The sequence below is a fragment of the Ovis canadensis genome, chromosome 2 (genome assembly GCF_042477335.2).
Source record: "Ovis canadensis isolate MfBH-ARS-UI-01 breed Bighorn chromosome 2, ARS-UI_OviCan_v2, whole genome shotgun sequence".
NCBI lineage: Eukaryota > Metazoa > Chordata > Mammalia > Artiodactyla > Bovidae > Ovis > Ovis canadensis.
In genome coordinates this window covers 223,378,579-223,405,017 of record NC_091246.1, presented here as the reverse complement: position 1 = coordinate 223,405,017, position 26,439 = coordinate 223,378,579, and the positions used below count along the sequence as shown (strand labels likewise).

Below are 26,439 nucleotides of genomic sequence, written 5' to 3'. Positions count from 1 at the left end.
AAAAGAAAATCTGTCCGTTTCCACTTTTTCCCTTGTATTTGCCATGGAGTGATGGTATCAGATGCCACGTTCTTTGTATAAGTTAGCTGGAAAAATCTTTAAAGGTGTAGTATTGATCATGTCACATTACAGTCCTGCTTAAAGCCCTCCTGCATCTTACCTAGCTCCTAGGAATAAAGACCACATTTCTAAAGAATGTTAGAGAATACGGCCTACAGAGCCAAGAGTATCTGGCCCCAACTGTCTCCTCAGCTTCTCTTTCACTCACGAGCCAACATCCCCCTTCTTTTCCTACCTTCACCCTGCTTCAGTCCACCCCAGGGCCTTTGAACATGCCATTTCCTTTTTTGAAACTCTGTTTCTTGTCTTTCAGCTTAAAACTCATTTAAATCCCTTTTCCACAACGCCTACCTAATGCCTACCTCTACTGCCTCTCACGGCAGCAGGGAAGCTGCTTCCCTGGTGGCTCAGAGGTTAAAGCGTCTGCCTCTAATGCGGGAGACCTGGGTTCAATCCCTGGGTCAGGAAGATCCCCTGGAGAAGGAAATGGCAGCCCACTCCAGTATTCTTGCCTGGAGAATCCCATGGACGGAGGAGCCTGGTGGGTTACAGCCCATGGGGTCGCAAAGGTATAGACACAACTGAGCGACTTGACTAACTCTAACTGCCTCTCACAGCTCCGTGAACTCCCCCTTTGTAGCACTTACACTGGTTTTAATTAGATTGTCATGTGATCATTCATTACTGTGTCCCTCCCTAGACTCCAAGGTCCAAGGATAGGGACCACGTTTGTGTTGCTCACAATTTTATAAGCCCTGTGAGTAACGTGGAGTCAGGGGCTTGTACATATTATTAACGTCAGATGAAGGGGATGACCCCAGCATGACCCGACCTGACCAGTCCCACGGAAGTTAGCCAGGTCTTTGTATAAGCATGTCCTAGGTATGACACTCTGCCACTCAGCTCCTCGTAAACATAGATACTGCCTCATAAAGGGTAAGTCATGACCCAGGTGTCAGCATGTGGCTCCTGAAATCCTTACTCAGCATCCAGTACTGCTTATTGAAAGTATTCAGATGTGCATGTTTATTACTTCATTTTCTTATTGTAAGAAATTTGATAGATAATATTAATACATACCATTGTACTTTGAATTCACTCTTATTTCCTTGAATTCAGAACCGGTAAAAATTTCATCTCTTCATATTAACTGTTTGCTTCTTTTAATCACATGAGAATTACATTCCTCATTGGAATTCCTTTTTTTTTTTTTTGTCTTAGCTGTCAGGGTACTCATGATAATTTCATGTTTAACGTGGTAAGATTACCTCTGCCAGGTATCCTATTTTAGCTGTCCTCTGTTGTTTTAAAAGTGATTTTTTAATTGTTCTGTTGTGTTATGCTTCATTATTAAAAACAGTGCAGATTCGTTTGCTTGGAATATATATTTATATGTTGTGTCTGCATGCTAAGTCGCTTTAGTCCTGTCTGACTCTTTGCGACCCTGCAGCCCACCAGGCTCCTCTGTCCATGGGATTTTCCAGGCGAGAATTCTGGAGTGGGTTGCCGTGCCCTCCTCCAGGGGATCTTCCTGATCCAGGGATCAAACCCCTATCTCTGAGTCTCCTGCACTGGCTGGTGAGTTCTTTACCACTAGCGCCACTGTGCTCTAGAGCCCGTGCTCCACAACAGGTGAACCCTCCCACCACAACTGTTATATGTTACTGAGAGAGTTAACTTCAGTTCAGTTCAGTTCAGTCACTCAGTCGTGTCCGACTCTTTGCCATCCCATGGACTGCAGCACACCAGGCTTCCCTGTCCCTTACCAACTCCTGGAGCTTGCTCAAACTCATGTCCATCGAGTCGGTGATGCCATCCAACCACCTCATCCTCTCTTGTACCCTTCTCCTCCTGCCTTCAATTTTTCCCAGCATCAGGGTCCTTTCCAATGAGTCAGTTCTCCACATCAGGTGGCCAAAGTATTGGAGCTTGAGCTTCATCATCAGTCCTTCCAATGAATATTCAGGACTGATTTCCTTTAGGATTGACTGGTTTGATCTTGCAGTCCAAGGAACTCTTAAGAGTCTTCTCCAACACCACAGTTTAAAAGCATCAATTCTTTGGCACTCAGCTTTCTTTATGGTCCAGCTCTCACATCCATACATGACCACTGGAAAAAACATAGCATTGATTAGACAGACCTTTGCTGGCAAAGTAGTATCTCTGCTTTTTAGTGTGCCCTCTAGGTTGGTTATAGCTTTTCTTCCAAGGAGCGCTAAGCATTAAGGAGAGTTAACAGGCAGGTTGATAAGAAGTCCAAGCCTAAGGCCCCTTTAAGGAAGAGGTGAACATTCTTTCTTTTTCACACTCTTTTGCCTTAGACAAGTAGGCCTCATAGGCAGCAGTATCTCTTGTTCAAGGACCTGCCTTTTTTTGAGCTTTGGATGTATGTTATGGGAGAAAATCTGGGTAAAAACTTTCACAGCCTTGAGCTCTGAGTTAACCTGTTTCTTCTGGCTAATCTCATGCTGATGTCATCCTAGGATGTATGTTATGGGAAACAGTCTGGGCAAAATTCTCACAGCCTTGAGGTATTTTTTTTCTGTTCTTAGCAGCTAGCAGAAAAGTGTATAAGGCCCCGCTAAACTAGTGAGGCGAGTACTCTTTCTACCTACTTCTGATGTCTATGTCAGAAGCTTTCTTTGTCCTGTCACTTTAAATAAAATTCTGCACACCAAGCTCTGAGTGACTGAGACCTGTCTTTGGTCCCAGAGTTAAATCTTCTGCTTTGGAGACCACGAATCCAGTGGCACTGTTCCCCGTAAGCTGTCATTACATTCTGCAATATGTAATATATTTTAATTTATATGTTACTTACATGTGGTGTATATATATGTTTAGTTAAGTATTTTGGATCTGTGTTGCTGCACAGCTTTGCTCTAGCTGTGGGCGTCAGGGGCTACTCTCTGGTTGTGGTCTGCGGCTCCTCTTGTTGCAGAGCACAGGCCCCATAGTTGTGGCTCTTGGGCCTGGCTGCTTTGTGACATGTGTATCCTCCCGGACCAGAGATTGAACGTGTCAATCCAACTGCATTGACAGGTGGATTCTTTACCACTGAGCCACCAGGGAAGCCTGATGTATGTATTACATGTAATAAAGCCCTTATACCCCCTTTTCTTATCCCATAGTGGTAGCAACCCATATTCTTCGTTTGGAGCCACGCTGGCGAGGGATGATGAAAAGAATTTGTGGAGTATGCCTCACGACGTGTCCCACACAGAGGCAGACGACGACAGGATCCTGTACAACCTGATCGTCGTTCGCAATCAGCAGGCCAAAGATTCAGAGGTAAGCAGCTTTTGAGATCTTGCTGTGTGCAGATGGTAATGCACAGCAAAAGAGAGCAATGACAGAGAAGAACAGCTTGAAACAGAGAAAAGAATGAAGCATATGTGTGAAACGAAGGGCAGGCCTTTTAGCAGCATCTAGTCACGAAGTATAGCTGGTCTTCGTATACCTGCTTAATACACAGATAAGACTGATTAACCCAGATTTTCTCCCATAACATACATCCAAAGCTCAAAAAAAGGCAGGTCCTTGAACAAGAGATACTGCTGCCTATGAGGCCTACTTGTCTAAGGCAAAAGAGTGTGAAAAAGAAAGAATGTTTACCTCTTCCTTAAAGGGGCCTTAGGCTTGGACTTCTTGTCAACCTGCCTGTTAACTCTCCTTAATGCTTGCTTTCTCCAATTGTTGCTCTAATGATATAAATTACAACTGTATGGAAAGAGCAAGGCAGTGCTGCTCAGATCATGAAGATACTTTATGGTCTTAAATAGCTTAACCAGTCCATGTCTGATCTTTCCAGTTGTTTGGCAAGCCACAGTTCAACATTTAGACTGAAGGCTGGAGGGTACTTTGCATCAATCCCCAGTTTTGAATTAATGGAGCCTGAATTTTTTCTTTTTCTGTTTTATCTTCTTGAATTGTGCTTATTAATCAAATAGTGTGTCTGGCGTATTTGAGATGATTTGTGTGATAAGGCTTGAAATCACTCTTAATGGACTTTTAATCAAAGGTATTGATACAGGAACATTAGACTATTGAAAAGGAGATGACTTCATAAATTAAGAGAAAACAGCAAAAGGGATCATATTTATTTTCTCTTTTTTTTTCAAAAATAGTAGTATATACTATAACAATACAGTATAATGTTATATTATAGGTGTCTTTTTCCATATAATACAGCCTAAGTTTTCTAACCTCTGTGTTCAACTGTTAGTTCTGAGTAGATACCTATATTAGATATGACTTTTATGTGTTCCTTTGTATATTATAGTAATCAAGAAGAATAGGGACATTTAAAACGCTAGGCTCTTGCTTTGAAGTAAAGTACCATAGTGTGTGTGTATGGGGCAGTTATGGCAAGGGAGATCTGTTTCTTATGTAGGTTTCTTTATATTTTTGATTATTAATTGTTTTTTTCTCCAAAACATGCTGTAGCAGGATATGATAACCTCTTTTTTTGGCCACATGGCTTGTAGGATCTCAGCTCCCCAGCCCAGAGATCAGTCCCCCACCCCCTGCAGTGGAAGTGAGGAGTTGTAACCACTGGACTGCCAGGGAAGCCCCAATAGCTTAGAAGAGCCACGTGTCCCAGCCCTTTTATTCTGGTGTGACATGGGGCACCTTAGGGGGATAGAGCAGACTTAGAAGTGAAGACTCACAATTGCCTCTAGTTCTTAAGACCTGAGGGAAGGGTAGCTGAAGAGTCCCCCGGTGGCTTTGATGAGCATCCTTTCTTGGCTGTGGGGTCTTGCTGAGGACCACTTCTGCAAAATATTGGTCACAGGGCTTAAGTCAAAGACTAGGGGAAGGAAATGGCAACCCTCTCTGGTATTTTCACCTGGAAAATCCCATAGACAGAGGAACTGGCGGGCTACAGACCATGGGGTCACAAAAGAGTCGGACATGTCTTAGCTACTAAAGCAGCACCACCAGCATCCTACTAGTGGCCACACACCTGCTACCCCCGGCGTCCCTTACTCCCACTGCAGTCCCCTCCTCCACTGGCAACATTCGAAAGACATCATGCAGGCTGCTTAGGCCAGGAACAGCCGTCCTGGCTGCCCCTCCCGAGCATATGGACGGAAATGCATGCATGACCTAGTTTTTCCTTTAATGGGAAGAGAGAGTCCTTACCCTACTGTATAGGGCTGACCATTTTAGGGTTTCTGCTGGTGAGAATGGAACCAGTTCTTTTTTTCCCTTTTCTTTCCCCACTCTGCTCAAAGCTGTGACTGTAATAGGGAAATGAAACATAGAGTACTCCTCTCCCTCTCCCCCCACAGGGTCTCATGCCAACTAGGAAAGGGGCTTGAAGGGTGTTTGCACTGGGCCTGGCAGCTCTCTCAGAGGAGCTCCAGCTTCTCTGCCCTGTTTACCTTTGCTATTGAAGAATCCGTGGAGGAGGCAGTGTGAGCTGCAAATCGCTCTGAATAAGCACAGCTTCCAGAGAGGCCATTGTGCCATTCTGTGTTGCGCTTGGGCCTGTGTGAAGGGCCTTCCAGAAGGCTTGCCTAAGAAGTAAAGTCAAGTTTAACTCTAGAGAAAGACACCCTGCCACCAGGACAGGCCATTGGTCAACAACATGAAGATGTGATGATGTGATCATGATGATGAAATGGTGTGGAATGTCTATTCATAGTGCTTCCTTCTTTTTAGGTGTAAAATATATATACAAATATATTCCCTGGTGGCTCAGCTGGTAAAGAGTCTGCCAGGAGTGCGGGAGACATGGGTTCAATCCCTTCGTTAGGAAAATCCCCTGGAGAAGGGAATAGCTATACACTCCAGTATTCTTGCCTGGAGAATTCCATGGATAGAGGAGCCTGGCAGGCTATAGCCCATGGGATTACAAAGAGTCAAACATGACTGAAGTGACTAACACACTATATCTATGTCTATACATACATATATACACAGAAAGTGAAAGTCTCTCAGTTGTGGCTGACTCTTTGTGACCCCATGGACTATAGAGTCCATGGAATTCTCCAAGCCAAAATACTGGAAGGGATAGCCTTTCCCTTCTCCAGGGGATCTTCCCAATCCAGGGATCGAACCCAGGTCTCCTGCATTGCGCGTCTCCCGCATTGCAGATGGATTCTTTACCAGCTGAGCCACCAGGGAAGCCCCATACATATAAAGGTGTTTATAAAGTAGGTATTTTAAGATATATGGGCTTCCCTGGTGGCTCAGTGGTAAAGAACCTGCCTGCAATGGGAAGATCCCCTGGAGGGCGGCATGGCAACCCACTCCAGTACTATCATCTAGAGAATCCCATGGACAGAGGAGCCTGGAAGGCTGCAGTCCACAGGGTCGCATGGATTTGGACACAACTGAAGTGACTAAGCAGCAGCGGCATCTGCACATATTTACATACATACACACATACATACATACACACATACACACATACATACACACATATATACATAATATATAAATAAAGTGTAAGTGTTAGTTGCTCTCTTGTGTTCAACTCTTTGTGACCCATGCACTGTAGCCTGCAAGGTTCCTCTGTCCATGAAATTCTCCAGGCAAGAATATATATGCACGTGGTTAAAAGAAGTTTATTTTCTACCAAAAGTATGATACGCATATTAAAAGGATTGTTGTTCAGTTGCTAAGTCGTGTCTGACTCTTTGCAACCCTTTGAACTGCAGCACGCCAGGCTTCCTGTCCTTTACCATCTCCCAGAGCTTGCTCAAACTCACTTCCATTGAGTCAGTGATGCCATCCAACCATCTCATCCTCTGTTGCCCCCTTCCCCTCTTAACCCTCAATCTTTCCCAGCATCATTCTCTACACAGATTGGATCATATATTACATATCATTCTGTACTTTGTTTTTTTTTTCCATTTAATAATATATTTTGGACATATTTTCATTTCACCATGTGTAGATTTCCCTTATTGTTTTGAGGGGCTCTCTGTTCTCTTGCATTGATTTCCCATCGTTTATTCAGACAGTCCCTGTTATTTAGGTTGATTCAGGTTGATTCAGGTTTTTTGTTGTTAGGAGCAGAAGCAATGCCTCAGTGGGTATCCATGTATACTTATATGATCTTTTGTTGTTTTTTTCAGGTGTAGAATTACTGGATCAAAGAGTACATGTGTATTTAAAATGTAGGAATTGTCTTAATGTTTCCTTTGTGGAAGAACCTAGGAAAACCACGTTAGGGTGCAGAACTGAGTAACACTGGAAATTCACGCAGTGTTTAAGAGGAACGGCTGCTGATCTCCAGATAGCTATTTGCCATGCTGAGACTGTGGATCTGGAAGTGCCAGAACTCTGGATTTTTAAGAGAAATGAAAGCCCTAAATTTACATATAAAATGGTCAGATTATTAAATGATAGCTCACATTAAACATGTGTCAGCTAAACAAAATATGTTTATGGGCTCATATACTTAATGATACAGACTGCTGCCGCTGCTGCTGAGTCGCTTCAGTCATGTCTGACTCTGTGCAACCCCATAGATGGCAGCCCACCAGGCTTCTCTGTCCCTGGGATTGTCCAGGCAAGAACACTGGATTGGGTTGGCATTTCCTTCTCCAATGCATGCATGCTAAGTTGCTTCAGTTGTGTCCGACTCTGTGTGACCTCATGGACAGCAGCCCACCAGGCTCCTCTGTCCACGGGACTCTCCAGACAAGAATACAGACTACTACTCAATATCATTGTTACCTTGTTCAATAGGATTGAAAATGAACTAACTGTGAATTTAGAAGGTAGAAGTAGAAATCTGGTGGTGGGTGTATCTATTGCTTATTTTCTTTTTCATGCAGGATAAAATTGGCACAAATTTTAATAAAATAGAGGATTTTCGTTTTTTGAGAGAAAAACAAATTCCACCTACTAAGGAATAAGGAACCCTAGATATTTTTGCATGAGGATGATTTAGAAACTCAAGCAAGGCATTAAGGAAAATTGAACATTGTGTTTTTCCTTGAGTAGCAGTAGTGTGAAAAACCTAGGAACGTCTGGACTTGGAATTCTCTGAAAATTGAAGAGTAATTTCAAAACAGTGTGTGTATCACCTACAGTCCCTTACTGAATCTGGAGCTGGTGGGAGAAGGGCTATGAGTATAGGGCTATGGCTAAATTTGCAGTGTTGTCCCAAAGTGGAAAAAAAATCAGAAGAGATACAGGAGGACAAATGATGAAACATGGCCTGAATTTAAAGTTATTTGCAGTGTCAGAAAATGAAATAGTAACACTATTTAATTCTAACACAATCCACTTTCATTTACACAAGCCTTCAAAAGCTTGAAGACAGCAGAACTGACACATTTACAGACCTCCAAAAATTTTGCTCTTGTCTTTAATTTTGGAAAATATTTTATGCTTAACTAGGAAATAATAGGGACTTCCCTGGTGGTCCAGTGTGTTTTGAATGGAGGGGTGTGTGTGTTTAATCCCTGGTTGGGGAACTAACACCCCACATTCCAAACCACCAAAAAATTTTTTTAAAATAGTAAACAACCACAAAATCATGTCAATAAATCATTGTCCTTATGGTCATTCTCATTAACCTAGCTGTATACTTCATATAACACTCTGTATTCCAGGGGGCCTAATAATGGTTAATGAAATATCATTGCACCTTATTTGTTTTGTATAAATAATTCTAGTCATACTGACTGACCCTGCCCTCCAAGATAATAATGAAAACTGTGCCAAGCGCTGTTTAGCTGCTTGACATACATTGTCCTCTACACAATAGCTGTGAGGTGGATGCCATTATTTCGTTTTGAATCAACTTGTTCAAGGCCACACCACTGAAATATGGAGCCAGGATCTGAATCTGGACTTTGTGAATCTAGAGACGTAAAATGTAATGAGCACCATGATTGAAATTGTAAGAGAGGACTAGATATTGTCTGTGATTCCATGAAGATTTCAAAATGCACGGGCGGAATCTATCCAAAGTCTATTTCTGTGACTTTTTGAAACCAGTGATGTGAAAAGCAGGCTCACATCAGTGGGATGAGAACTGTGTTTGGTTTGGGGATTGTGACCGAAGTTCAGAAAGTGGTCCCTGTCAAAATCCACCTTTCCCACATTATGGATCTACGTGCTGGTTAAGACTGGTTAAGTACAGCTGGTTAAGACTCCAACCAAGTGTTTCGGTTTTATTAGTTCCAAGATTCTTCATCGTGTTTCTTCTTAGCCCTTCCTTGTTTAGTGTTCTCTTGTCTAGTTATTTGGTGCCTTTTACGATGATTCAGTAATAGATCTTTTAGGAGTTTGTGCATGGCTTTAAGATTTTTTACTCTGTTCAAAAATACTTACATTTTTTATTAAGAATGCGAGTGCTGAAAATCAAACCGTTCTCATAAACATGATTAAGGACTATTTTGGTTCAAAATAGGTAATGTTTGTTTGGCACAATCGGTGATAGAAATGCTAGGCTTGTTTTTAAATCTATTAAATAATTACGTGCTCGGAAACGTACCTCGTTCTGATGATGAGCTTCTATCACTGAGTGAAGTAGTGTTTACGCACTGGCGGGAGCCGCGTGAACACCAGATGCTATGTGGCTCAAGGGATCCTGTGAAAACTTGAAAATCTCCCTTTGCTGAGCCCCAGGGAATGGGCTGTATGTTATTGTTCTTCAAAACTTTACAGGCAAAAACATAAAATGTTCCTGTTTACAGTTTGTTTGTTCTTCCTGTGTGTCAGGACTCCCTGCTGGCAGAGTGTTGCCAGGCATTGTAAACAGTTCCTATAAAATGTTTAAAAGAGTGACAGATGTTCCCAGGGGTTTGTTTGCAACGTCTGAATTATACGCTCAGCCTGTCATATCCCTGGTACTGAAAGAAAGGACAAAAGAGAGTTAAGTGGAATGTCTGGTCGGAGGATGTGAGGAGGTGGAGAGAGGGTTGAGTTGACTGGGTACCAGCCACATTACTTGGAAGCACTTGGAGGCGGGATGTTCTGGTTGGGCTCTGCATGACTCCCTCCAAGTCTTCACTTGCTGGGTGGGGCTTGCTCTGGTCAGGCCCTCTGACTTCCCTGCAAGTGGGTGAACACTGACTACAGTTGGCGATAGGACTGTAAGTTTCAAGTCAAGCATCAAGGAGCAAAATAACAGTGGAAAATGGAAGTGATTCTCTAGATAATTCTGGGCTTCTCAAAAGGCCTCTTTGTTTAGGATGCAGATATCCAGATTGTTGAATGTAAGCATTCTTTTTTTTTTTTAAACATTTTATTTTGTACTAGGGTATAGCCGATTAATGAACAATGTTGGTAGTTTCAGGTGAACAGTGAAGGGACTCAGCCATACATATGCACGTATCCATACTCCCCCAAACTCCTCTCCCATCCAGGCATGCAAGCATTCTTTATTTGACTTTGCTAGTGACTGTTTGGGTTAGAGGGGGAGAGAATAAAAACACTCATTAGGATCTGAGAATCAAGTCGTCTTACCCTCTGTGTTCTAGGTAATAATATTTATGGGGGTTCATGCTGGGTGCTGAGCAGAAGCGCCCTTCTTGATGCGTGTGCTCCAGACAAAAACTCAAGCCTCACAGTACCCTATGAAGAAGGGGTTTTGACACTAAGGTCAGAGACTTTGACCATCTGTCCAAGGCACTGAGAGTGGTGCAGCTGGGATCATAGTTCAGTCTGTGTGTATGACCTGGAAGTCTCTATGGACAGAAACACTTGCTGCTGTCTCTCTCTCGAGCTTAGAAAGAGCTTCAGTGCAATCTTTTTGGTCAAAGACAAATGGGTGTTAATCAAATGGGTGTTGAAGTGAAGTGAACTCGCTCAGTCGTGTCCGACTCTTTGCGACCCTATGGACTGTAGCCTACCAGGCTCCTCCGTCCATGGGATTTTCCAGGCAAGAGTACTGGAGTGGGCTGCCATTTCCTTCTCCAGGGCATCTTCCCGACCCAGGGATCAAACCCAGGTCTCCTGCATTGCAGGCAGATGCTGTACCCTCTGAGCCACCAGGGAAGGCAAATGGGTGTTGACTTCCTGCCAAAGCAGCTGCCCTGGGCTGTGTATTTGTCAGCTGTTTCTCACCCTGCACCAGCTGAATCACAGAGTGGCTGATGTTGGTATTTGTTTAGTATCAGCCTCTCTGGTGGCTCAGATAGTAAACAATTTGCCTGCAGCGCATCAGACCTGGGTTTGATCCCTGGGTCAGGAAGATCCCCTGGAGGAGGGCATGGCAACCCACTCCAGTATTCTTGCCTGGAGAATCCCATGGACAGAAGAGCCTCGTGGGCTTCAGTCTGTGGGGTCACAAAGAGTTGGACACGACTGAGCGACTAACAAAACAGCAAACCTCTGTTGTGCGGTGCATGCAGCAGCCTCCAGTGCTGCGGCCTGGGGAAGTTTTAACACCCGGGGCACTATTCTGGGTACAAAAGATCTGTTGGGCTCCACTGAAGACATTGTCTGTCTGTCACGTTCTTTTCTATTCTTTGCCCACCCCTGACTTCAAAAATCTAAGCATTTTGGGTATTAGCATTAAGGTGATACATGTTTCTTAGCAAGTAGGTAGCACATCAAAACTCTGTGTAAGCCAACAGAGACAGAAAATGAAGCAGGCAAAGGGAAAATCATTGTAGCTTTCAGTAGGATGTGAGGTGGTGAAAGGCATGCGTTTTGGACTTAGTTCAGGATGAGAGGCATGCCTCTGCCATGTGCTGAGATGACACTGAATAGTTAGTTATGTGACCTCAGGGAGTTCTTACTGTTTATTGTCCCACCTGGGACACGATCGCAAGGTCTTAACTAAGAGGACGGGGGAGGATTTCTCTGGTGGTCCAGTGGTTAAGACTCTGCTTCCAGTGCAGGAACCGAGGGTCGATCCCAGGTCGGGAAACTTAAGATCCAGCATGCTGCGTGCCGTGGCCAAAAATTTTTTAAAAAAACAAGAAGAAAGAAGTTTCCTAATATTGAATATGTATAGGCATGTGTGCTTAGTCATGTCTGACTCTTTGTGACCTCACGGAATATAGCCTACCAGGCTCCTCAGTCCATGCAGTTTTCCAGGCAAGAATGCTGAAGTGGGTTGCCATTTCCTGCTCCAGGGGATCTTCCTGACCCAGGGATCGAACCCATGTCTCTTGAGTCTCCTACATTGGCAGGTGGATTCTTTACCACTGAGCCACTGAGTATGCCAGGCCAAACATAGAAATGGAAACTGCTCTAGATAAGCTGGGATGTATGAGCACCTTTTTAAAAAATTGTGGTAAAATATAAATAACATAAAAATTGCCATTTTAACCATATTTAAATGTCAGTTCAGTGGCAACTAAGTCCATTCACATTGTTGGGCAGCCATCATCACCATCCACCCCCAGGACTTTTCATCTTCCCAAACTAGAACTCCATATCCCTTACACGATAACTCCCTCCTCCCCTTTTGCAGTCCCTGAAACCCACCTTTCTACTTTCTGTCTCTGTGAATGAGACTGTACTAGGTGTATTAAGGGAATCATACAATACTTGTCTTTTTGTGACTGGCTGACTTCACTTAGCCTAAGATCCTCAAAGTTCATCCGTGTTGTAGCAGGTGTTAGAATTTCCTTCCTTTTTAAAACTGAATAACATTCTATTGTATGTATAGAATACACATGGACTGTAGCCTACCACACTCCTCCGTTCATGGGATTTTCCAGGCAAGAGTACTGGAGTGGGGTGCCATTTCCTGCTCCAGAGGATCTTCCTGACCCAGGGACTGAACCCAGGTCTCCTGCATTGTAGGCAGATGCTTTACCGTCTGGGCCACCAGGGAGGTCCTATTGTATGTATAAACCACATTTTGTTTATTCATTCTTCTGTCAGCAGGCATCTGGGTTGCTTCCAACTTTTTGCCAGTGTGACTAATGCTGCTATGGACGTGGTTACACAAATATTTGCTTGAGTCCCTGATTTAAATTCTTTTTGGTGCATACCCAGAAGTGGAATTATTGGATCATACCATAATTCTATGTTTAATTTTTGAGGAATCACCATACTCTTTCACAGTGTCTGTACCATTTTACTTTCTCAATAGCAAAGCATGAGAGTTCTAATTTATCCACAGCCTCACCAACACTTGTTAGTAAGATCACCTTTCTTAACCTCCACACTGATCAGTGAAACAGCTGATGACTTCAGATTGATCAGTTTTTACATCCAGATAGAGACAGTTGCAGCTGTGGGCCACTCAGCACCACTGAATATTAGTATTAGGGTTATAAACCCAGAAGAAACTGATGTCTTAGCAGAGCCTCCTTCTGAGCCACTTGTCCACGGAAGAGAAATAGATCAGAAGACTGGGAGAGCTCTTTGTATGTGAATTTAGTTCTGTTTTTTTTCCTGTTCTGTTTCTTTTCCTGAGCATCCACATGCTAATGTGTAATGGCCAGGCCCTCTTTCTATTCCTGTTCCTTAGATTGTCCCTACTGGCCTCCCTTCCTTGGAGCTCCAGAAAGGTAGTAGATAGTACACCTTGGGAGTTCTGACAGGTCAGTGACAGAGAAGATGGACAATGCCTTGGGGACCTCCAGGAAGATTCAGTGCCTGGAGGAGAAGGGTAGGGAGCTGTCTGTCTCTTTCCATTACTAGAACTTCACTGTCGCAGTAACAAGTGGCTGCATTTTTGGGTTTCCTAAGTTACCGTGCTTGTGCTGGTGAATTTCCAGAAGGCAGACCACATGTTTATTGGTGCTCATGTGCAGGATCGTTTGATGATAAGAACTGTATCTCTCCGTTAGTTTTTCTAAAACTTGCATAAAGCAATTAGGCCTGAGAAGAAACAGAGACCATAAAGCTGCCTCAGTTCGCTTCAGTGCAATTCAGTCGCTCAGTCGTGTCCAACTCTTTGTGACCCCATGGACTGCAGCACTCCAGGCTTCCCTGTCCATCACCAGTTCCCAGAACTTACTCACACTTATGTTCATCGAGTCAGTGATGCCATCCAACCATCTCATCCTCTGTTGTCCCCTTCTCCCCCTGCCCTCAATCTTTCCCAGCATCAAGGTCTTTTCCATTGAGTCAGTTCTTCGCATCAGGTGGCCAATGTATTGGAGTTTCAGCTTCAGCATCAGTCCTTCCAATAAATATTCAGGACTGATTTCCTTTAGGATTGACTGGTTGGATCTCCTTGCAGTCCAAGGGACTTTTAAAGAGTCTTCTCCAACACCACAGTTCAAAAGCATCAATTCTTTGGTGCTCAGCTTTCTTTATGGTCCAACTCTCACATCCATATGTGACTACTAGAAAAACCATAGCTTTGATGAGACAGACCTTTGTTGGCAAAGTAATGTCTCTGCTTTTTAATATGCTGTCTAGGTTGATCATAGCTTTTCTTCCAAGGGGGAAGCATCTTTTAATTTCATGGCTGCAATCACCATCTGCAGTGATTTTGGAGCCCCCCAAAATAAAGTCTCTCACTGTTTCCATTGTTTCCACATCCATTTGCATGAAGTGATGGCCCCAGATGCCATGATCTTAGTTTTCTGAATGTTGAGCTTTAAGCCAACTTTTTCACTCTCCTCTTTCACTTTCATTAAGAGGCTCTTTAGTTCTTCTTCACTTTCTGCCATAAGGGTGGTGTCATCTGCGAATCTGAGGTTATTGATATTTCTCCCAGCAATATTGATTCCAGCTTGTGCTTCACCCAGCCTGGCATTTCACATGATGTACTCTGCATATAAGTTAAATAAGCAGGGTGACAATATACAGCCTTGACGTATCCCTTTCCCAATTTGGAACCGGTCTTTTGTTCCATGTCCAGTTCTAACTGTTGCTTCTTGACCTGCATACAGATTTCTCAGGAAGCAGGTGAGGTAGTCTGGTATTCCTGTCTCTTGAAGAATTTTCCACAGTTTGTTGTGATCCAGCTGCCTCAAGTTGTATTGTTTTAAGTTATAGTTCAGTTCAGTTCAGTTCAGTTAGTCGCTCAGTCGTGTCCGACTCTTTGTGACCCCATGAATCACAGCACACCAAGCCTCCCTGTCCATCACCAACTCCCGGAGTTCACTCAGACTCATGTCCATCGAGTCGGTGATGCCATCCAGCCATCTCATCCTCTGTCATCCCCTTCTCCTCCTGCCCCCAATCCCTCCCAGCATCAGAGTCTTTTCCAATGAGTCAACTCTTTGCATGAGGTGGCCAAAGTACTGGAGTTTCAGCTTTAGCATCATTCCTTCCAAAGAAATCCCAGGGTTGATCTCCTTCAGCGTGGACTGGTTGGATCTTCTGGCAGTCCAAGGGACTCTCAAGAGTCTTCTCCAACACCACAGTTCAGAAGCATCAATTCTTTGGTGCTCAGCCTTCTTCACAGTCCGACTCTCACATCCATACATGACCAAAGGAAAAACCATAGCCTTGACTAGACGGACCTTAGTCGGCAAAGTAATGTCTCTGCTTTTCAATATGCTATCTAGGTTGGTCATAGCTTCCTTCCAAGGAGTTAGCGTCTTTTAATTTCATGGCTGCAGTCACCATCTGCAGTGATTTTGGAGCCCCCAAAAATAAAGTCTGACACTATTTCCACTGTTTCCCCATCTATTTCCCATGAAGTGATGGGAGCAGATGCCATGATCTTCGTTTTCTGAATGTCGAGCTTTAAGCCAACTTTTTCCCTCTCTTCTTTCACTTTCATCAAAAGGCTTTTTAGTTCCTCTTCACTTTCTGCCATAAGGGTTATAGTTAACAAGTTATAAATTTGAAACATGAAGGATTATCAGCAAATTAAGCCTTCAGTGTACTACCTCCGTGATGACTTCGGTTTTTCCTTGAACAAATAAGATCATCAGAAATACCTGCCTGTGTAGAGTCACGGAGACTCCTCCACAGAATACCTGGATTTTCACAGCAGTGTTTTGATGTAGATGAGTTATTTATTTTAAAAAAGTGAGAGAGGCTTCCCTGGTGGTTCAGTGGTTAAGACTCTGAGCTCCCACAGCATAGGGCCCCGGGTTCAATCCCTGGTCAGGGAACTACATCCCACATGTCACAACTAAAGATCCTGCATGCCACAACTAAGACCCCATTCAGCCAAAAAAATATATAAATTTAAAAAAAAAAAAAAAGGATGTGAGAGAGACCCTAAGAGGTTTTCTCTTCCTGATAGCATCCAGAAATGGGCTTGTGACTCCGGGTTCGATGCCCTTCCCTCTGGCTAGGAAAAGAAGAGCTACAGGATCTGAGGATTGAGGGCAGATAGCTATATGATTGTCTCTGTTCTTTATTTTAAATGGGAGCAAAAATAATCATGTGGTAAAGTAAGTCTATGGGCCTAGAACTTTATACAGAAAATTGTAAAACACTTTCCAGCTGATTTCCCTCTTCAAAAAATACCAGTGTGTCTAATTTTTCAAGGTTATCTGCTATTTAGGATTTGTTTCAACAAAATTCTGCCTAATGTGTCTAACCTATTTATTGGTTAATTTGATTAAAAACAACGTGTCTAATGTTCAGTTAGGCAAGCTTCATTTCAGATGAGTACTTTCAGTTCTTCATATCCCCGAGAGTCTAGTGTTTTCTAGTCTTGATGTTTATTTAGAGTTAACAATGCAGAAAACTCCTTTATGCTCTTCCTGCATCTCCTTCCTCTCAACTCAATACAAGGACGAACTGGTTTCTGTTTGCCATGCAGTTAGAATTTCTGCTTTCACCAAAGTCAGGACCCGCTTTCAATTTCACAACTGTTCTTAGGTCAGTGTGATGGGCATGTACGCCAGGGGGCCTGGTAGTTTGCTCATGCAAATTTCACAGGCTTATGATACCATGGGTGTGTCACTTCCGCCCCAGATCTAATACTCAGCTTTGCAGGTCTGTGCACTTGATTTTTTCAGGGCACACAGGGCTGTTTGAACTTAGGGGGCATATCATTCAGAGAAACAGAAGCAGGAGGATGTGTGTGTGTATCTATATCTCTATATCTGTATATTTATCCCTATATCTATCTATCTCTACTTCTCTATCTTATCTATCTCTATCATTCTATCATATTTACCTATTTACATTTTTTTTTAAGGAAATGGTTCACACAATTGTGGAGGCTTGGTGAGTCAGCATCTGATGGGGGAGGCTGGAGATTTAGGGGTAGTTGCAATTCAAGTTCAAAGGCAGAATTCCTTCCTGCAGAGAGGAGGGTAATCTTTGTTTTAATCACAACCTTCAAGTGATTAAGTAGGGCCCATCCACATTGAGCTTCCTTCCTCAGCTGATAAAGAATCCGCCTGCAACGTGGGAGGCTTGGGTTTGATCCCTGGGTTGGAAAGATCCCCTGGAGAAGGGAAAGGCTACCCACTCCAGTATTCTGGCCTGGAGAATTCCATGGACTGTGTAGTCCACGTGGTTGCAAAGAGTCAGACACGACTGAGCGACTTTGACTTCACCCACATTATAGAGAGTAATCTGCTTTACTCCCAGTGTGCTAATTTAAATATTAATCTGTTACACAAAATACCTTCAGAGAAACATCCAGAATATTTGACCAAATACCTGGGCACTATGACTCAGCCAACTTGACACAAAGATGAACCATCATAGAGGATTTTACTAACACTAACCATTTGCAAGAGACTGCCATGTAACCCCGAATGTATGTAACCATTTGATGGGCCATAAACTTGACTAATCTGTCCAGCCTCTCCCATATGATGAAATAGGTAAAGGAAGCGAGTGACCACACTGGAAGGTGCCTGGGGAAGAGGGATCAGAGATCAGTAGCCACTGACACCAGAGGAACTCTTGCTCCTCTCAGTACATTACACTGTGCTCTTCCTCAGTCACTAAGTTGTGTCTGACCCTTTTCAACTCCATGGACTGCAGCCCGACAGGCTCCTAATAGGATTTCCCAGGCAAGAATCCTGGAGTGGGTTGCCGTTTCCTTCTCCAGGCCAAGCCAAGTGAAGTTGCTCAGTCGTGCCCAACTCTTTGCGATCCCATGGACTGTAGCCTACCAGGCTCCTCCATCCATGGAATTTTCCAGGCAAGAGTACTGGAGTGGGTTGCCATTTCCTTCTTCAGAGGTACTTCCCAGACCAGAGATTGAACCTCCTATGTCTCTTTACAACTGAGTCTTCAGGGAAGCCATCCATATACTGTATTGACAGCTGTTGTCCTCCAGATGTGATAACCTAGAACTTTCACCCCCGGTATAAAGTTATTCCTCTGATTTGGTTAGGACACCTGGCCCCTTGATGGTAGTGGATAGAGGTTTCTGAACATCACCCCCAGGTGACTTGTAGCTTCAGGAACTTGACATAAGCAGGGATTTGGGAGGGCAGGCAATAGGATATGGAATCAAGGGAGATCCAGAATAATGTAATATTAGACGAATCTGGGCTGCCATCTATGGGGTCACACAGAGTCAGACACGACTGAAGTGACTTAGCAGCAGCAGCAGACTGAGAGCAGGGGCTATTTGTTTAGTCACTAAGTCGTGTCCCAGTCTTTGCAACCCCACAGATTGTAGCCCTCTAGGCTTCTCTGTCCAGGGGATTCTCCAGGCAAGAATACTGGAGTGGGTTGCCATTTCCTTCTCCAGAAAGCAAGGGAGATATTTCAGATATTTTAAACTGAAGAGGCTAGGCAGGTACCCAACAGAGCCGGCAGATTAGTAATGGAAGGTAAGATCTCTAGACATTTCAGTTCCAGTGAAATAATCTATGTAGATTTATTGCAGATAGGATTTAATGCATTGCCAAGGCTCAGCAAGTCCTCCCTATCCCATTTTCTCCCATGGAACCTCTTGACTCTTTTCTCAGTCCAATAGTGATGTCCTGTGTGTTGCCTATGGACAGCTACACTTCTAAAATTGAAGACAGATTCATTTTCTTAATTTGTTATTTAATATATAAAGCTGGACTGAGAGCATAGAAATTGAGGAGGCTGTTGAGCTTTGAGGAATCTCCGCCTAAATAGACTGTGGCAGCCTTCAGCAGTTACATGTTTTCCTCTTGGCAGAAAGGAGAGAGCCCAGGGGAAGTGGTGGCCTCTGAGTGGTATCCCTTGTGATCAAAATAGCTCCTGGCTTCCTCATCAGTCCTTTTGGCCCCATTCATTGGCTTGAAATTCTTTTAAGGTGGAGTAGCCTAAGTATCAAATCCAAGTTACATCAACTCACCGGGCAGTTCTGCTGTTGGCAGTCCATCCTGTACATATTCTTATACCATTAAACAAAGATACGTGTTCCTTGCAGTAGTGTTTTGAAAAGTAAACTGAAATAAAAATCTTTTTTGGTTAAAAAAATAGTGAGGTTTAAAACAAAAAGAAAGCAGTGCTTGTGATGAGCCAGTCTGAAGCTTGAGGCAAAAAGAAAGGTCATTTATGCTGTTTGTATTGAAAAATGTTATTATTTGTTCATTGTGTATTTTTTTATGTTATTTTAAAAAATATTGCATTAAAATATTTATCTTGAGAAAAATAGTGAGGTAGGATTTACAGATCCTGGCTGGGAAAGATAGTTATGATCTGTTGCTAAGTGGGTATGTATAACGTGTAAAATGTCCCATTTGTATAAAAGTATATGTATGCTAATATATAACCAACAGTTTCTTCATAGCAAGGTCACCTGTGAACTTTTTGTAGCCTTGGTGACCTCTAGGGAGTAGACGTGGGCGGAAAAAAGGATACTTTCTCTTTTAATTTCATGATCTTCTTTACTGAGAGCAGTACATACGTGTGTTTTGTTTCTGTATACATCTGCTTGGTATAAAATCATGATTTCACAGCACACTTTGTGGAGGCTATTTCCCTGGGTCTTTCTAATTTGTCTTGTTTTAGTGTGGGTATGTTGAAGAAAGGAGAAGAAGTGGGAAGAAGGAGGGAGGGAGGAAGGGAGAGACAGAAGAGGTTAAAAGAGAAAATGAGAGCTAGTTTAGGAGGAACTGGAGCAGGCTTTGAGGAATCCTGCCAAAATGCACTGAGTGGCAGAATGTGCAGGAAGCAGCCAGTTGGTATTTATCTTTTTAACATTCTAACATTCATCTGATAAGGCAGGCTCTTTCTCTGAAGCTCACCTCCTCTCCAACCGCCTGTGAATTCACATGGTAATTAACAGAGCCGCGGTTGTCCGCTCCTTCCCCACCCCCACCTTCTCCGCTACCCCTCCCCCGCCGCTTCTTTTGATTGGTCTTGCTTGTCTTAGAGTAACTGAAAATGGCTCTTAATTGCACAGAGCCTGCCAGAGCCCTGGATACTGGTGTGCTGGGACTGCAGGGTGTGAATGTGCTCAGCTGGGAATCTCGGAAGGCTTATGGGGAGTCCTCTGTAAGAACAGCTTTCTGGTTTTGAGTGGATGTGGGGAGTGGGAGCTGGAGGGGAGGTGGGGGTGGATAGCAGCACCCGCCTGGTTCTGTTGGGGGCCCAGATCTGTGGCCTCTCCACCCTAAAATCCCCAGAGTGTTCTGGAAGGGAGATCATGTTTTTCTTGATATGAAACCACCCTTCCATGTAGGTATTCAGTCCCTGGGTAACTGTTGTTAAATCATAATTAGACCACGTGACCGTGCTGTCCCCCCACCCTGGAGGGAGCTGTGCCCTTTGACGGGTTTGCAATACAAGAGGCAGGTCAGGTGGCTTATGAATGAATACAAACTAGGTCTGCCCTCTTGAAATAATCCTCCTGTTTAATTAGAAATGAGGTGAGGTAAAGTCACTCCCAAGCTTGTTTACCACACTGCTGTTGTTATTGTTATTATTAAGTAACTTGGAGCCTAGACCTAGAGATTATCATACTGAGTAAGACATACAGAGACAGACAAATACCATATGATACTACTCATATGTGGAATCTAATTTTAAAAAAAGATACAAATGAACTCATTTACAAAACAGAAGCAGATTTATATATGTTGAAAAAAAACTTAATGGGTACCAAGGAGGAAATGTTGAGGGGTGTGTGGATAAATCAGGAGTTTGGGATGAACACACCAGCACTGCTGTGTATAAGGTAGATGACCGAAGGGCCCTACTGTATAGCACAGGGAACTCTACCCAGAATTATGTGATAACCTATGTGAGAAAAGAATTTAAAAAGTGATGACTATTTGCATATGTGTAACTGAATCACTTTACAGTTTACGCTTGAAACTAACAGAACATTGTAAATCAATTATACTCCAATAATATTAAAATATTTTTTGAAAATTAAATGTGTGTGTGTGTGTTAGTTGCTCAGTCATGTCTGACTGTGTGTGACCCCATGAACTGTGGCCCACAGGGCTCTTCTGTCCATGGGATTCTCCAGGCAAGAGTACTGGAGTGGATCAGTCAGTTCAGTCGCTCAGTCGTGTCCAACTCTTTGCGACCCCATGGACTGCAGCACGCCAGGCCTCCCTGTCCATTACCAACTCCTGGAGTCCACCCAAATCCACGTCCATCGAGTCGATGATGCCATCCAACCATCTCATCCTCTGTCGTCCCCTTTTCCTCCCACCTTCAGTCTTTCCCAGCATCAGGGTCTTTTCAAATGAGTCAGTTCTTTGCATCAGGTGATCAAAGTGTTGGAGTTTCAGCTTCAGCATCAATCCTTCCAGTGAACATTCAGGACTGATTTCCTTTAAGATGGACTGGTTGGATCTCCTTGCAGTCCAAGGGACTCTCAAGAGTCTTCTCCAAGACTATAGCTCAAAAGCATCAATTCTTCAGCACTCAGCTTTCTTTATAGTCCAACTCTCACATCCATGCATGACCACTGGAAAAACCATAGCCTTGACTTGATGGAGCTTTGTTGGCAAAGAAATGTCTCTGCTTTTTAATATGCTATTTCTCACTTCCAGTGTATAATCGTTAGGGATTTGATTTAAGTCATAACTGGAGTGGGTAGGTAAGCATAAACAAAGATTTAAGAAGAAAAATCCACTGAAACTGGCTCCAAGTTATTATTATTATTTTTGAGTAAGCATAGACAAAACCTTTAAAAAGTAAATAACTTGTGACTAGTTTCAGTGGACCTGAGTCAAGTTTACCTGGTTCCTTCTCTGATGGATGTGGTTTGCAGTAGGAGGCCACACGCAGTGAGCAGTGTGTATTTGGGCCCCAAGTCGTCTGTCCTGGCTGTGGATCTAAGAACCAGAAGATCCTGTGCTCCTGCTGCTTCCCCAGGCCCAGATGCTGGGCAGTCATCAGGGAGGGGCCAGGCAGGAGGAAGCCCTCACAGACCTACCAGGATACTTTTTGTTTCATGGTGCAGTTGAACGCACCTTAGTCTCTTGGAGTTTACTTTTTACTCTTACTTGTTTTTGCCAGCCTTGGCGAGTTTACCAGGAAGTTTGAAACCATGTACAAGTGGTCGAAATAAAATGTCCCTGAGGTTGAGTTTGTTGTTAAACACAAGACATGCTTCAGGGACAGGAGCTTTTGTCTGTTGACTCTTTGCCAGCAGTCACTTAAAGCTTGGTGGATTCCAAGGAGAGCTATGGGTGGGAATGTCAACAGCCTATAAGAAGAGATAGACCCTCAGACCAAGGACTGGTCAGGGTGTCTGCTCTTCCAGCCCAGCCTTGGCAATGTGCGAAAATAAGTTTTAAAACGCCCTCTTGTCGTCTTGCACTGCAGAGAATATCATCTGCCTAAAGTCAGTGTGGTTTCTGTATTTCTTCCTTCTGGGAAATGACTGTAGACCATGCTCTTCAGCCATCGCCCATTTGCCTCTAGGCAGAAGCCTGGAGGGGGAAGGGTGATGGAGTGTGAGGAAAAAGGTGATGTGCAAACAGGAGACTGCTGGAAGTAAGACTGAGCTACCCAGGGATGTATTTGTCACCTCCAAGATGGGCAACCTTCGAGTGCAGAACTGTTCTCCCTGCCTTTCTGGGGCCCCATTGACTTCTCAACACCCCGCCCCCGCCAGGATTCTTCTCATGGTACCCTCGGGCTGTGCCCCTTTTGTTGGCTCCTCATCAAGCCTGGTCCCCCTACCCCCCGTTATCCCATCACTAACATTTTTTTTCTCTCATCTTTCCACCCAATTCAACATCCTTTTACTCTCTGTAGGCTCAGCTCAACTGGAAATTTAAAAAGAAACAATGGAGAAGGAAATGGCAACCCACTCCAGTATTCTTGCCTGGAGAATCCCATGGGTGGAGGAGCCTGGTGGGCTACAGTCCACGGGGTCGCAAAGAGTCGGACATGACTGAGCAACTTCACTTTGACTTTTCAGTATCTCTGATAACCTGTTAAGTAAGTAAAAGTTTTGTATTAGGGTGAAGATAATGCTAGTCAAGAGATTTCTTTAGACCTGACCTGTTCGTCTTGTTGTGATAATACATAACATTAAGTTGGTCTGGGAATATCATATATGACCTAATTCATAATTTCATAGCTTAAAAAAGAGCCAAATTTTAAAAGCTTGAATGATCAGGATAGTATTTATCAAATTTTAATAATTACTGAATACATGAAAATACATTAGTTTCAATGTTACTAGAAATTAAACAGTACATGAAGAATCAGCTTATTCAGCCAGAAAGCATGCATCTGAACAGCATGTCTTCACTCGTTAGAGATGTAATCGTTGATCACATGATTGTAAAATAGGATTGTTTTGTAGAATTCTGGAGATGGAGTTGAGTCTTTTCTATAATCTCAAAGTACAGTAGACTAAGAGCTTTAAACTGTCAGCAGCTGGAATCCCAACAAACAGCTGGATCAAACTTCATTAGCTAAGAACTTACATAGCCATGGGGAAGAAATGATTCCATGATTCCTGTACATAATAACTGGCCTGCCATCATTTGTGGAATACAGTCAAAAAGTAAAAAGGACTATTAAAATTCTTTGAACTTTAAAAAAAAAAAAAGAAACAAGTATTAGGTCAAAGCTAGAGGAATTCAGTGAAGAGCATGAATGACTTGAAGGAAGAAATGTGCGACCCCGAACTCATCATCACTGGTGAAGTGTGAGGAAGGGAGGAGGTCTTCTGAGCAGAGAGGTCCCTCAGTGTAGTGGCTTCTTGCTGGGCGTCCAGATGTATTCATGCCTGGGGTCACTGTGGTTTTTGGTCCTGAACTGGGGTTGGAGCAGCCTCATCACCTTGGAAACACTGCCAGAAGCATGCCATGTGAGATTCCTGGGGTAGGGACAGAATCCTGTCTGAGGGCCCTGAGGGTGGAGGCCAGGGCACTGGATGAGCCAGTCTGCTTCTTAAACCCAAAGGATTTTGTGGGGCCTAAGGGCTGAATTTGGAGAAGGCAATGGCACCCCACTCCAGTACTCTTGCCTGGAAAATCCCATGGGCGGCGGAGCCTAGTAGGCTGTAGTCCATGGAGTCGCGAAAAGTCGGACACGAGGAGTGACTTCCCTTTTACTTTTCCCTTTCATGCACTGGAGAAGGAAATGGCAACCCACTCCAGTGTTCTTGCCTGGAGCATCCCAGGGATGGGGGAGCCTGGTGGGCTGCTGTCTCTGGGGTCGCACAGAGTCGGACACGACTGAAGTGACTTAGCAGTAGCAAGGGCTGAATTGTTGAAAGGAGTGGACTTTGGCATGGACTGGCAGTCAGCATCAAGCACAGCGAGCATCAGCCTTGAGCTGAACAAGAATGTGGACAGTGAGCTGGGGGTGCCTGGATATGCTAGCCATCTGACTGAGGTCGGGTAAGGCGGGGACATTTGAACACTGTCTCCCGTCGAGCTGGCAGATCCTCTGCTGATGTGGAAACACTGGCTGCCGTTCACACCACTCACCCTGCCTGCTCTTCTGCCCTAGTTTGGAAAGGTCTTTTCTTCCTCTCTCGTTTCTCCTGCTCCTGGCTCTTCTTCTAGCCGTGGAAAGCAGAGGGCAGGGCTTTGTAATGTGTCCCAGTAGGGAAACAAGCAGAACCTGATTTTTTTGGTCCATCCTTCTCTGCATTTTGCTTGCTCATATTTTCACCCCTGTCTGGGCTTGTATTTAAAGTGAATGTCTCGGCTGATGCTGGCTAAGATTTAGAGGAACTGGCTCAAGCCCACATGTATCTAGGTTTTTCATTGCTGAATGTTTTTGAACTCTCAGCATTTTCATTGATGCTTCAGTTCTCACCTTTGTATTTTGATCCATGACATGCTATTTATCTTTTACCTGCTTTAAAGTGACATTCGGGGTATAGAAAGCATCTTCAAACATATTTGGGCTTACCTGGTGGCTCAGACAGTAAAGACTCTGCCTGTAATGTAGAAGACCCAGGTTCAATCCATGGGTGGGGAAGATTCCCTGGAGAAGGGAATGGCAACTCACTCCAGTATTCTTGCCTGGAGAATTCCACGGACAGAGAAGCTTGGCAGGCTACAGTCCATGGGGTCGCTGTGAGTCAGACACAACTGAATGACTAACACTTTGAACATAAAGCACTAGACGGTACATGCTGAAGTGTTTCAGAGGGACGATTCTCTATTGGGTGGAGAGTAGTTGGCACTATTGCTTCTTTTTTTTCTTTGCAGTGACTTATTTTCTTCCTTCCTTCCTTTTCTTTTTTTAAAGTGTTTATTTATTTGACTGCACCTGGTCTTTGTTGCCTCACGCACGACCTTTGATCTTTGTTGAGACACATGACATCTTTAATTGTGGCGTGTGGACTCTCAGCTGTGGTATGTGGGACCTAGTCCCCTGCCCAGGGATTGAACTCAGGCCTCTGGAATTGGGAGTGTGGCGTCTTAGCCACTGGATTGCCAGGGAAGTCTGGCACTATGTGTCACCTTTTTAACCTATTGTGGCAGTGTGCAGTGTGCTTCTGGCACATGTCGCCTTCCTTGCAAGCTCATCAGTCATATTGGATTAGGGCTCACTTTAATAACTTCATTTTAACTTGATCACTTTTGTAAAGACACTGTTTCCCAATAAAGTCACACTCTGAGGCACTGGGGGTTAGGACTCGGCATACAAATTTTGTGAGGACACAGTTGAACCCGTAATGGGGACCAAAAATAGTTACTTTGTTTGGTCATCATATGTAGACCCTGTGGCTATAGCAGTGTTTAAAGAGTCTGCCCTCAGGGAACTTACATTCTATTAAAAGGACACTGACAACAAATAACGTAAGTTTTGCTTGCTCCTTAGAAGGAAAGCTATAACAGACCTAGATAGTGTATTAAAAAGCAGAGACATCACTTTGCCTACAAAGGTCCATATAGTCAAAGCCATTGTCTTTCCATTAGTCATGTATGGATGTGAGAGTTAGACCATAAAGAAAGCTGAACATCAAATAGTCGATGCTTTTGAATTGGGGTGTTGGAGAAGGTTCTTGAGAGTCTCTTGAAAAGCAAGGAGATCAAACCAGTCAATCCTAAAAATTAAAATTAACCCTGAATATTCATTGGAAGGACTGATGCTGAAGCTGAAACTCCAATATTTTGGCCACCTGATGGAAAGAACTGACTTATTGGAAAAGACCCTGATGCAGGGAAAGATTGAAGGCAGGAGAAGGGAGCGACAGTGAATGAG

At 43.7% G+C, this 26,439-nt stretch overlaps 1 protein-coding gene across 1 annotated transcript in view; it reads left to right on the top strand.

The window, feature by feature from the left end:
* MREG (melanoregulin) overlaps positions 1-26,439 on the top strand; it is a 70,908-nt gene that overhangs the window by 16,084 nt on the left and 28,385 nt on the right. The window contains exon 2 of the mRNA XM_069574500.1: positions 3,189-3,348. Coding sequence (XP_069430601.1) covers positions 3,189-3,348 — 160 coding nt within the window. The remainder of the gene's footprint in view (positions 1-3,188; positions 3,349-26,439) is intronic.